The 12789-nt window shown below is 41.4% G+C and overlaps 1 protein-coding gene across 6 annotated transcripts in view; it reads left to right on the forward strand.

The window, feature by feature from the left end:
* Positions 1–12789, forward strand: part of GPM6B (glycoprotein M6B) — a 111946-nt gene that overhangs the window by 81671 nt on the left and 17486 nt on the right. For 2 of the 6 annotated variants that reach the window (XM_040582726.1, XM_040582725.1), the window contains exon 2: positions 4638–4757. The exons of the other annotated variants lie outside the window; for them this stretch is intronic. In XM_040582726.1, the coding sequence (XP_040438660.1) occupies positions 4638–4757 (120 nt within the window). The remainder of the gene's footprint in view (positions 1–4637; positions 4758–12789) is intronic. 6 annotated transcript variants of the gene reach the window in all.

Consider the following 12789-nt stretch of genomic DNA (forward strand, 5'->3'; position numbering starts at 1 on the left):
CTAATACAGTCAGATCTGAACGTGGTGTCACGTAGGTACTAGTTTGTGTTTCCCATTCCTGTGGCAAAGGTGGATGGCCAGCTATTTTGGACTGCAGTGTAGCTGAGACAATTTACACATGCTAATACGCTTTATGAATAATGACTGATTCATGAATGAAAATGATCGATAGTAGATTTTTAAAGTTTGCTACATTGTGTATGAATTCCAGTTTTATATTTTAATGATTATTTTCATTAATTCTCTGTCTGATTCAGGCAGTGATACTACCCAGCTGATGGATTCAGTGTTTATCAGACATTTGTTTCTCTGTACTCAGATGAGTGGCTGCTGCCCCAGTTTTTTTTAATTGGAAATGGAACAACACCCATGTTGATGGAGATAAGAAATAAGGCAGCTTTATGCTGCGTATCAGCAGCCCTTATCAGAGGAGAACACCATGAGCAAGCTGAAGCAAAATGTTTAACAGATACTTTACAGGGCTGGGGGACAGATTGGATGCATTTTAAAGATGAAGGTTTACAAATTATTACAAATGACAGGGTTTATCTTGCAGGCATTAAATTTAATCAAAACGTGAGGACTGGGCAGCCAGATTTACTGAGGTGGAATAAGTAAGAAAAATGAAATGCCGTTTTGCATCAGCAGTGAAGGATATAGATCCTGATACACATTAACAGAGACAAGAAGTTTCCCTTTTCATTTAACTATGAGAAATACTACCAAGTTGAAAAATTAAAAACCAAACAAACAAACAATAAAAAAAAACCCCAAAACCCAAACAAAAACCCAACTGTGGATGACCATGGTGAATTCACCAGTTACACATGGGAGGATGGAAGAAAGTCATTACACTAGGATCTGGTTTCCTTATATGAATACATACAATGTTCAAATTGCATATGCTCTGCTGAGGAATAATGAAAACCAGCTCGAGCAGCTGTACCAAAGGTTCCTTTTAATTGGCTCTTCCCTGCTAATGTGCTCTCAATGAAAGAAGACCTCGTGCTCAGGAATGGCTCTGAGCTTTATTATTTTCATCACATATGAAGCAATCTTCCTGCTTTTAGATTCTAAATAGACGAGTATATGCTAGTCAAAAAGAGAAAGGAATTACTTCTCTTAACCACAACTGTACAACTGTGTGTGATAGTGTAAATGATGCTGCTGATATGTGACATGAGAAAGGAGTGAATTAAGGTGCAATTTATTTCACTTAGTGAAGTTCTTTTTACTCAGCAAGCTTATGTTTTGATGCATCACAGATAGATGTATTTTTCATTACAGCAGATTGAAAAAATTGTCTTTTTCTTTCATATACTTGTTATGGTTATTAACCAAAATTTTCAAACATACCTCTTTAATGTTAGGCTCACACAGCAATATCACAGCTGTTGAGCCATTGAAAGATTTTTAGTATGCTGCATATTTTTTCCTGTTTCAAGCAGTTTATTGATGTTTCACATCCCCTGAAAACAATAACTGCTTTAAGTCCCTGAAGAATATGGCTGTAGGAAGAGAGGTCCAGCCCAGGGAGAATCTGGGACACACGATATTCTGGGGATAATAATTTGGCAGGCTTAGTGATTTAGGTTTTAATGAATAGGATTTGGTTTCTAAATAGGAGGGGGTTGGAAAGCACTCGAACGTACTCATACTGGTCTGAATGACCTCATGAACACAGAAAACCCAGACATATGTGCCACGGGATATGGTAACGGGGGCAGAAAAAACCCAGATGGCACGGTGCGTGCACAATGGACTCCGCAGTGGGAGCAAATGGGCTAAAGAGGGGAGTGAAGAGGGGTGGGGAGTGCCCCCTTCAGTTACTCTGACCCTTCCCCGTTTTCTGGCCAGCCTTGGTCCTAGCGCAGTATTCATCACCAGACTGCCAGGTCATAAACAACAACCCTCATTTTGCTCCTGTGGACTGCTTTGTCAGCTGCGACAGATGAATGTCGTAACTGTTTGTTTCCTCTAAAATGGTATGCTAAAGGCAGCAAGTGTGAGGATGTTGGACACTGGGAATTTTATTACAGCCGTGCAAGATGATTCATCCCAATGAATATTGAACACCATGGTTACCATTGGTGTGCCTGCGTGGTGTGACATGAAAACACTGTCAGTTCTGTAGCTGCTGCCTCTGTGCAGGATCAAGTACAACCTGGTTCTGACAGGAGGCCTCGAGCTGCATGAGCTTGGCTGTGCGTGAAGGGTATTGTAACCTAGAGCTGGGAATGCAATTAGTGCAGTTAGTTCCTCAAAAAGCAAAAGGTAAAAAAGCCATTTAAGCCTATTTCCTTTCCTGACTAATTAAGAGTTAAACTCTTAATTCGTATGTACTGTGTGCAGTAGTTAATTATGCCACTGAAGCCTGTGGGGCTTCTGACCTGGTGGTGATTTTGCACGAGTGGGCCTGGGTGGGTCCCAGCAAAGTCACCAAAAGATACTCTCGGTGGGTTGTTCCAGGCACGCAGTAGGGGCTACCAAACAGCCATTGCTAAGTGGCTCTTTGCAGAGCAGTAGAAAACATGAGATTCCTTATGCAGTTTGAACTGGCCCCTAATGAAAGGAGCCCTGTTATTACAAAGCCAGAAATTGCTAATTAAAAAAAACCCAACCTCACAGAATATTTTCACTTACAGAAATGATGCTACAAAGTTTAGGTGCTGTTGTGGCATTTCAGGATTTGATGTTTGTCCCACAGCAGACGGTGGTGACTTCACTAGTGTGTCCCCAGGCTAAGGGAGAAAGGCAGCTGCCTGCTCTGAGCAAGTGTTTTTTTTATAGCCGCTGCAGAAGTCTTGAATTGTGAGTTCAGGCCTGGTAGGATAAAATCCTTTTGGTGCCAGAGGTTTGGTTTAGGTGCTGCTGCAGTGCAAATGAAGAATTTTTTTCTTCCCGGAAGTCCTTGCAGCTGCTAATTTTTAATTTATCTTCAAACCTATATCTGCTATCCATGTCCAGTAAGTAGCTTCAAAAAAGCAGGGAGCAGACAGTTGAGAGGGAGAGGGGAGACGATGGTACGCAGTACCTTTATTGTATGGTATGGTATGCAGTATCTGTTATTGAATTGGATACAAAATGGAAAGTTATTGTGGTGTTCCTTGTGATCTTACGAACAGGATTGTTCCTGCGTAAGCAGAAGGAGATTATATCATCCTGAGCAGTGCACAGTCATTTTGGAACAGTACTTTCAACACATGTTGAATTTGGTTATGCTCATAAGATGGGGAATTTGCCTTTCCTGAAGGGAAGGGTAAGCCATGCAAAACATTATGATGTCTTTCAAGAAAAATATACTACCTGATGCCTGCTTGCTGGTTTGCGTGTGAGTCGCAGAGAGTGGAGAAATACCAAGCCACAAAGTACCTGTTAGAGAGAGCCATTGATACTAAGTTTGCATCCCAAACCCAAAAGACTGTTTTAGGTTTGGAGTTCATTTGCCAGTGTAGGAGACGAACAAATTCTTGTTTCAAATCTCTAGATCCAGCATCTGGATTCAAGGCCGAGATTTATTTTTTTTCTTCTTGACGTGTGCAGATGTAGCTGTGCCAAACTCTTGATTGTACCAGCAGCAAAACCACATGAAAGAGGGACCAGGTCCAGGACCTTCCTAGCCCCTCACAGGCCAGTAATTTATGGCATCCCTACTCTCCCCGCCCCCCGAAATTTGTCTCTGATCTCGTTAGTCTACAGTAGATGGGTTTTCAGCACCATAACCTTCACTGCCCAAACACTACTGAATCAGTTTTATTTTGACCTGAGATGATGGTTACTTTCTCATTTAGCCACCACAGAGTGGGACTGTGGTGTGTTTTAGATAAAGGTCTGTCTGTCTCACCCTGACAGCCTTGACATAGCCATAGTGGTGCTGGGAGAACATGTAGGTTGAAAAGTGATTTGATGTTGCTTTGCCAGTGGCCTCTTTCAGGGGGCTCAGAAGCCCTGTGCCAGCGGGTGTGCAAGTGCATTGGGTGTGTTAATGCGTGTGGGCTCTTGTTGCTGAGCTTCATCAGTACGTTGAAAAGATGGAGAGGGATAACTGCTGCCTCCATTGTAAACCTGGAATAAGTCTGTTTTATCATACTCTGTTCAGATTTTTGGAAATGACCAAAGCTTATGTGAAATAAAGCCCATGACTTTTTTTTTTTTTTTTAATATAAGAGAGTAACGGAGCCAACTCATGTGTTTGTCCTACCTTAACATGTGACAATAACCATCTTCTTTGACAGATTTAGAGTCCTCTTTTTTTTTGAAAAAAAAAAAAAAAAAGGAAAAAGGTAATGTGCTTTACCGTGACTTTGTCTTCCTTTACTTCTGGAGCAGAGCTCTTTGCCATGGACAAAGAGAAGGAGACATGAGAATGGGTGGGGGAAGAAGTAGAAAGTCCTTCCTTACGTGTTTAATTCAAATCCTAGATGGAGTTTTAGCTATTCAACCTTTCTTAACACCTGTGTGAGCATTTCCCTGTCGATCGTCCCTCCAGACCTCTCCCTTGGTTTGTAAGGTTATGTTATTTCAGTTCTGAAACTACAGTGTGTTTTTCTGGGCTCTTATTTTTAAAGTTAAATGACTGAAAGTACTGAACTAAAACTTGCTGGTGACACTGACTTTTTACCACCTAAAATTGGCAGTGATCACCAGACCAGAAATGGAAATTGGCAGGTACCACTGGATGTACAGGAGTTCAAGGCCACACCGGTACCATCATGTGCCAGCATTGAGAGGCAATGTTAGTCCTTTGGGGATTCAAGGTAAATAAAGGGCTGGGTGAAAGGGAAATGGAGAGTTCAGAAATGGTAGTAGCATAAACCTAATGCTTTGCACTAGTCCTAACAATGTAAGATAAATGTTCTTCTGTTGTTTTGATTTAAGGCTGTTAAGGAGTCTGGTTCTTTTGTATTGAATACTTGACGTAAATTTAAATTTGTTTTTTAATGCTTGAAAGACACTAATGTGTGGTAAGGTACACCTTGCTTTTAACGGTACTGTCCGATTGCTTCAAAACTGTTTACAGATAAGACAACATGGTATGGGGTTTGTTTGCAGATTAATTTATCGGACTCATCAGCCACAAAGGCAGTAATTGGCACTAAAGCAGTGACAGCAAATCTGACTTACCAATCTCCTACAATATGCTTTCTAGACAATATTCCGTGGTTTTGTTTGCCTTTTCCCCTTGTTAGAAGCAGTAAGTGCATATGTCACAAGTCTAAAGGAGGATTTCAGTTGAAGCTTTAAAAATGGTTCAGTGATTCCACATTCCTGTCCTTTCAGTGTCTGGCTTGAGACCTCAAAAAGATCCTATTTTGTTTTCCTGAAGATTTATTTTAAGAGTTTTGGGAGAATATAGTTGTGAAGCATCTCAGAAAGGCACCTGAAATCAAGCACATGATTGATTGCATTGGAAAATTCCAGTCTGACTGAGGGTTAGTGTAGCAAAGGATATAAATGCTCAGAGATAGCATTTGCAGCTAGCTCTATCTAGCAGTCCTCTTCTCTCTATGGAGCAGCTTGACTGAAGCCTGCTTGACAGCTTGTTTGCTGGAGATGCCTGTCTCCACATCAGAGACTTTTAACAGCAGTTGCAGGGAAATATTCACTAAAGCTTGCTGCCTCATCCTTCCACTATCCATTATATTTTCACACATATTTGTTCTTTAGGATTCAAATGTTTATGTATTTCAAAATAATTTGCTTGTTTGGTGGTTGTTTTTTATTCCAAATACTTAGGTTGCAAATCATGGGCTCCATCTTCAGTATCAATATTCATTTTGGCCATACTTTATGAAAGATTACCTGGGTGACAGACTCGGGGCTGCCAGAAGACATTCCCAAACTTCAGATCAGTGCATGTGGGATATTTTGTAAATGGAAGAAATGCTTCAGAAAGGAGCAATAGATTACGAATGCTGCCCTCCTGGGCTGTGCAGGACAGAGGGAGGAGGCCAGGTGCCTGGTTATCAGGGTCTTGTGCCCCTTCAGCTGTCCCTGGTGATGAGACATGTCTGTATGTGCTTTCACAGATGAGCCAGGACACAGAGGAGACACACAGCCTTCTGTTGTAGCATCTGGGAGTCTGGCACCTAAAATGGTGCTAGAAACCCTTGTTTAGGCAACTGAACCCTATTCAGGCTGCCTTGGGAATCTTCCTGAAATAACATGCAGATAAATGTGGTGTCTGTCATGGAGGAGTTGAAGATGAAAGAGTTCTTGCTGATGGTGGTAAAAAATGCCCCATCAACAAAGCCCAGAAATGCCAATTCAAGGGAAGGTGCTATAAACGGCTGCACTTAAAAGAAATTAAAAGGGTTTTAGGCATCAATGAAACTGATCTGAACAGGTCTTTAGTAAGTCAAGTCTGCCAGTGATGGATTAGCCACAGTGAAAATACTGGTCTTTGCTACTTTCCGTTAGATTGGAGGGAAAAAGTCACTTTAGTCACAAGTCACAGCTGTAACATGCCTCCCTTCAGTACTGGCACACAGTTTGCTGCTGCTCCTGGGTGGCATTGGCTACTGTGCTGAGATAAACTCTCCATTTCTTTGACAACACATGTTATTTCTTGGGTGCCTTTATAGTACGGATATTTCTACTTTGCTGCCTCTGTCAGTGTCCAAAAAGGACATCACTAGGGGAGCACCTCTGTGGCAGTTCTTGTGGTATCCACCTCTTCTCCCAGGGTCTCCACATACGATGTGATCTCCCTTCCCCATTTTAAGCTTTAATCTGGCACTTGAGCAACAAGACCAGAGTGTGGGATATTCACTGTGGTGCTGGAGCCAAGACATCCTCAGAACACCTGCAAGTTTAATGAGCCTTTCAAAACGCCTACAACAATTTTTTCCCAGGAAGCAGAGTACCATCTTTTTCTTTACTAAGAGAAACTTAGCAATGGTTGTTTAACAAGAAGCTTAGCTGTAGGCATTCTTCCAGGATGGGTGGGCGTTGTTTGCTTTATGAGTATCTTTTTTTTAATTTTTTTTTTTTTTTCCCATAACTTGCCTCCCCCAGATGCTGGGAGGTGTTTCAGCTGCTTTGTGAGCGCATAAGGGCCTGCAAATGTGGAGTATCTCGCTGAAACAGCCTGCTCTCTTACTGAAGCAAGCTTAAATTTTGCAAATGGTGTGGTGAGCACTCAAATGGGGAAAACACCTGTGTGAAAGCTGTTGCAGGGCAAAGGGCTTCTGCAGTTGTGGTTCAGGTTTCTTACTGCTTCTCTAGTTCCATAGTTGAGTAAACCCATAGCTAGGTAAACATCTGGGAAGATCTCTGTATCTTCAGTTATCTCTGAAATGGTGAATTTACCTTCCAAATTTTAGATATGCCAGGCTGAAATCACCACACACACAGTTTTTGGCCCCTTAGTTCTAGGGAGAGAGAGGTTGTGTTTCTGTTTGCTTCCTTATAGCTAGGGAGGAGTCAACTGGGGAAGCAGTCGGTAGCAGTGGCTGAAATCCAGTGTGGCAGAAGTCTTGCTCTCCTGCTGAGTGCTGAAGGCTGATGGAGAGTGAGGTGAGTTACAGCTGCCAGAAAGGTGGAACTAAGAGTCTCAACTCCAGTGTTCCAGGTAAGATACCTTTGATTAAAGTCAGCTTTAAAAATCATGTCAGTCAAGTGCAAGTGGATCTGGAGGATGGCTGAATCAAGGAAACCCAAATGTCCTTACAGAAGATTTCACAGAACTGGTAAAGTAGCCCATGGGACTGAAATGCTTAGGTGCTTTTGTACTTCCCCCAGGAAGCTTGTCTAGACCTTCGGGCATTTTGATTACCTCTGGCAATCTGCCCATCACTTCATCTGTCTTACCTCTTTGACCTGAGTTTGTCCAAAATTACCACCTGGGCTGGCACCTACTGAAGCAGCAGTCCTTGCCTGTTGACCCTACTGAGTGAGTGTTTCCCCAAGAAGGAAAAAAAAAAAAAAAAAGGTGAAGCAAGGGGAGGGAGGTCAGGTGAGGGCAGAAAGGAAGAATTTCTTCAGGCACATTGAGCAGTAACTTGTTGGTATGTCAGCTGAGAGTTACAGCCACAGTTTGGCGCAGCAGCTGCCCTTGCTGGTGCAGTGTGTTTGAACTTTGAGCTCTGCGTGCCAATGAGCCCTTCCACGTACTCAGACTGTGCAGAAGTCCCAGGGGTTGTTTTGGGGTACGTAAACCACCAGAAGAGTCTCCAGGAAGAATAATGCCAAAGCTTGTATCAGCACTGCTGGAGCTGTCTCATATGTGAGAAGTCCTTTTTTGAAATCACCAACTTAATATTTTTTCTGCAGAATTAGCTTACAGCTAGAAAATAGCCATCCTCAAGGATGTTTGAAGTAAGGCCTTCTCCGAAGTGTAAATTAGGTATTTTTCTTCCTTTGTGGCTTCCACTGTTTCACAGGCCAAAGGTAAAACAGAGAAGACTTTAATTCAAGTAAAGTTCTGCCTGACCTTTGTCAAAGAGCAGTAAAGCTGGACAAGAGCAATTCTCTCACCTCACTATCTCATGAGGCAGCAGCATTCTTCCTGTGCAGGTCTGACTGCTTGCTCCCACACAGCAAACACCTGGGATGGGCATTTGCAATAAGCATGGATGTAGTGATTCATATTTCATGGACTGCACTGTCTGGAAAAGATGCCTTCAGTGCACCTGTGAGCTTAATGAGTTTTGCAGTGGCTGGGAATGATATCGATAGGGAGTGTGTGTATTTGAATAAATTTGAAGAAGATAAATTGGATAAGGCCTGTAAAAGACCATTCAGATCATCTGTCCTTGCATGAAACAGCTTTGATTCCTGCAGTGGGAATGCAGATTTTTTTTTCTATAACAAGTGCTGGTTTGGGCCTGAAATTAGAAGAAAAAAAGGGGGTTATGTTTACTGCTGTCTGTTCTTAGTCTTCTCTGTGTCACTTAATAGCATCCTGAAGAGATGAATCTTGCCTTGGTAAAACAGCCTTTTCTCCAGTTCAAATATCATGTTTTCTTTGGTTGAAAGGAAAAAAAAAAATATTTGCTTTTGCTGTTGGTGAACATTGATAACCTCTGCAAGGGTGTTTGCATTTTGAGGTTTTGGGGTTTTTCTGTTAATCGTGTTAGAAAAAAAATGTGCTTGATTTTAAACCTACGCTTACTCTATTTTTTGGAGTATTCAGGTGCAGCTGATTATCATTATTCACACAGTACCACAGAGATCCTTTATGCTTTGTGGATTTAAAAAGGCATGTGCTAATGGTCCTTCCAGGCTGTGAGATTCTTGTTCTTAGTGTGCACCAGTCCTCTTTTTCTCTGTGCCAGTTCTGGCACAGGAGGCATAAGCAATGGTTTCTAGTTCTCTGCTACACAAGAATGTGTCTAATGAAGTTTAAAGATGGCAGGCTTCAAACTGGTAACAGAATAAATATCTTTTCAAAAGTGAGGAAACTAGCTGTATGACAGTGCTGAAACCAAGTAACTCATATAGCTATCAAGAATATCTGGACAAGTTGCAGTTAATGCTGATGACCTTCAGAAAGGAGCTACTTGTTCTTTAAGTAGCTCTTAAATAGTAGAGATTGGGATGAGATTTATTGGATGGATCAGACTACTCCTGATTTCACTGCGTTTCACTTGAATGAAGCATCTTGTGCTAGCCACTGTGAAGGATGAGAGCGGTGGTCTTGCTGGATTTCAGGACTGATCTTTTGTGGTAGCCCTGGTGGCTGCAGGCTCCAAAGGTCACATCTTCTCCATCACTCCATCAGATACTATGCTGGCTAGGAAGAAGTATTTATTGATTAACAACTCTGGAGTAGGGGGATGTGAATGCAGGGGAGCGATTGTCGATCTGGCTAGACTGAAGTACACTTGCATTAAGTTTTCTGGCTCTCATGAAGAGTTCATTTTCAGTATAAGTTAATTTCACAGCTTCTGATTTGGGGAGGACAAAAAGGCAAAATTAGGAGATGTTGAAGTTTTCTTTGGGAGAGCTTTAAGAGCGTTTTGGGAGGAAAATAAAGGATTTTCTCTATTTGAGCTCATCACTTATTTAGTATCTTTAATGTACTTAATCCAAAAGTGTGGTGAGTGAGCATTTATTGTAATTAATAACAGAGGTTTTAGCTCTGTCTCATGTTTTATAAGTCAGCAAAATTTAATAATAACAGGAATAGGTAAGGATAGAGCTTCATCAAAGACTTCCAAATGATTTAACATTTTTTATTTTAGTGCCCCTATTAAAGTGTGGAGAGAAATTTGTCACATGCTTTAAACTTACCCTTGTAAGATTAAATATTTTATCTTATTGTACTGTTGCCAGTGACCCTTGGCTGCTGGTGTGGGTGATAGATGTGAGAAGTAAAGTTATCTTACTGCCATGTACTGGCTTATTCTCACACAGGGAAGAAGGAGGTAAATTCTGTTTTGCTTTTGAGGTATTAGTATATTCCTGCATCCCTCACTGCTTCCCTCGTAGCTGTCAATCATGCTGTAAGGTGTGAAATTGTACATCCTAGCATGCATAAGCCATTCAGAATGGAGATTTTAAAAAATACAGTAGGTCGCAGAAAGTAAAATTGGCTTTTGCTTTCATTGACATAAAGTTCATTTTCTGACAAAGATCCCTGGTGGTTTAGGACTCTGATGGTATTATTCACACTTAGTATTGGGTAATCTTCAGCACTGGGGAAACACGTGAATGTAAAATACTTAGTTCTCCTCTTACTTTTATTTGTGAATTGGGAGTAAAACTCCCAAAACCAGGCTCTCGTGGATGTGTGAAAATAAACCTGATTTACATGTGATGCCTGCATTTAAGATGTTAAATGCAGTCATCACGTGCTTTTTCACTGAGTGAAAAAGTGACACATCACTAAGTGCTTTTTCTTTCCGTTGGGTTCTTTGCAACCTTCTTTTTATTGAAAGAATTCCTCCATACTTGCTTCCTGAGTTGTGGTACTGAAGCCAGCAGACATTGTGGTTCTGTGGTGGAACATGCTGTGTAATTTTTACCATGTGTTAACTGGACAGGTGTCCAATATGCCAGGATTTCTAAAAATGCATTACACTATTATGGGAAGTAAGTGATAAGAAAAAAATGGTGCCTGTTACTTCATCTCCCAGAACAGCAAGACAGACTTACAGGAGGGGAAGAAATGAAGCTTCTAAGGAAAAGAGTGAGGACTGAGAAAATGGCCACAGGAGCCTGGAGGTTTAACTCCTTAAAATGGAGAGCTTTTCAAACCTCTTTTCAGGTTTTCTTTGCTCTTTGTTTTTTTTTCTTCCGTGATGACCTTGACTGTGGGATCAATGGTTCATACCTGATACACACTGAGGCACTAATTCAACCTAGGAGGAGCTTGGAACATTAGAGGACAGGCTGGTTTTCTATCCAGGAGGTGTGGACACTCTTACATCACGTTTTCTATGCTTCTCTCTAAGGGATGGCATTGTGAACATGTGTCTGTCTCAGTTTTTCAAGTCTGGGCTTCAAAAGCTATGTGTGAACTTATTAGATCAAGCCCTGGGAATACTCAAGACAGCTACCTCATCCCATTGTCATTTCCTTTGACCTTAGTAGGATGAGTTAGAATCAGAGAATTGTGCTTGCTGCTTTTTTTTTTAAGACTGCTTTCCATTTATTCTGCATTACCTTGCTTTTCTGAGTTTAAATCTTTAAGCTGTACTTAAAGCACCAAAGAAGGTTTAGCCACACAATTGCCATTTGACATGGGAAATTGAATGGGTTAAGCGCCTGCATATATGCAGTAGCCTGTACACTGTTGGGTAGAATGTATAACAGTTCTTCATACGTTAAGCAACCAATTGCCGATTTGTGTACATATGTAGGTTTATCCTTTACCAATTTCCTGTGACTGATAGTTTCCAGGAGATTAAAAGAATAGCTGGTTCCTGGTTTTTTCTCTTCTCTCTATTTTTGTCCTTTAGCAAGAATATTTGTGTGTGTGTGTGTGTTTAATAGCATTCATTCCCTAGAGAATAATCTCAGTCCTTGTTTTAGCTGGCCTCCTTCTGAGAGTGTGTTAAATCTGTAGCCAAGATCACAGGCAGCTCTGGGCAAATCATTGGGCTGTTATTAACCTGCCTCCATGGCAACTGCTGCTTGCTAGCCTGAGGACAAAAAATGTTTTTATGCTGCTGAGTTGCACAAAAGGTTCTAGTGATGCTTTGCACAAAATGGCCATTGAAACGGGAGATGCAGTGACGTGTGTTTGTGCTGTACAGTTTCATATTAAAATCATTTTACGCTGTTGTGTTAGAAGTGGATATACAGCTGAAAAGTTCGGCATGTTGGCCATATGGAAGGTAAAAACTAGCAGAAAATAATTGGAACGCAACTTATTTTAATACTACTTATTTTTGTCAGCTTGAGTTCACAGGCCTTCAGTATGCAGTTGTCATTAGTGTGTTAGTTTTGTGAGCATTAACTAGGCAAACGTCATGGGTTTTCAGTTCTACTGTACGAAGATATCACTGACTTGGGGTTACAGAGAGAGATCATAAAGCAGGTTTCCTGGAAAGCTTTCATTTTTTTTCAGAAATCCTCTGATTTTCTTCAGTGCTTGTTTGGGAAGCTTGGTAAGCATATCTCAGTGCTTGATGAGCTTCAGATTTTAGCTGGTTTTGAAAGCTGCTCTGGACAGCACTGTTTTAGGCTTGCTTTAAAACAGAATCATAAACCCAGCTGTGTTGCTCAGGCTAGGCACGGATTTAAGCTGCTCATAAAGCAACGGTGGGATCTGCGGGGGGTCTGGCAGCCCCAGCACTGTGATGAGGTTGTGTCCTGCAGTTAGTTACCCTCTGGCAGGAG

This window comes from Falco naumanni, chromosome 2 (assembly GCF_017639655.2).
Source record: "Falco naumanni isolate bFalNau1 chromosome 2, bFalNau1.pat, whole genome shotgun sequence".
Classification (NCBI taxonomy): Eukaryota; Metazoa; Chordata; class Aves; order Falconiformes; family Falconidae; genus Falco; species Falco naumanni.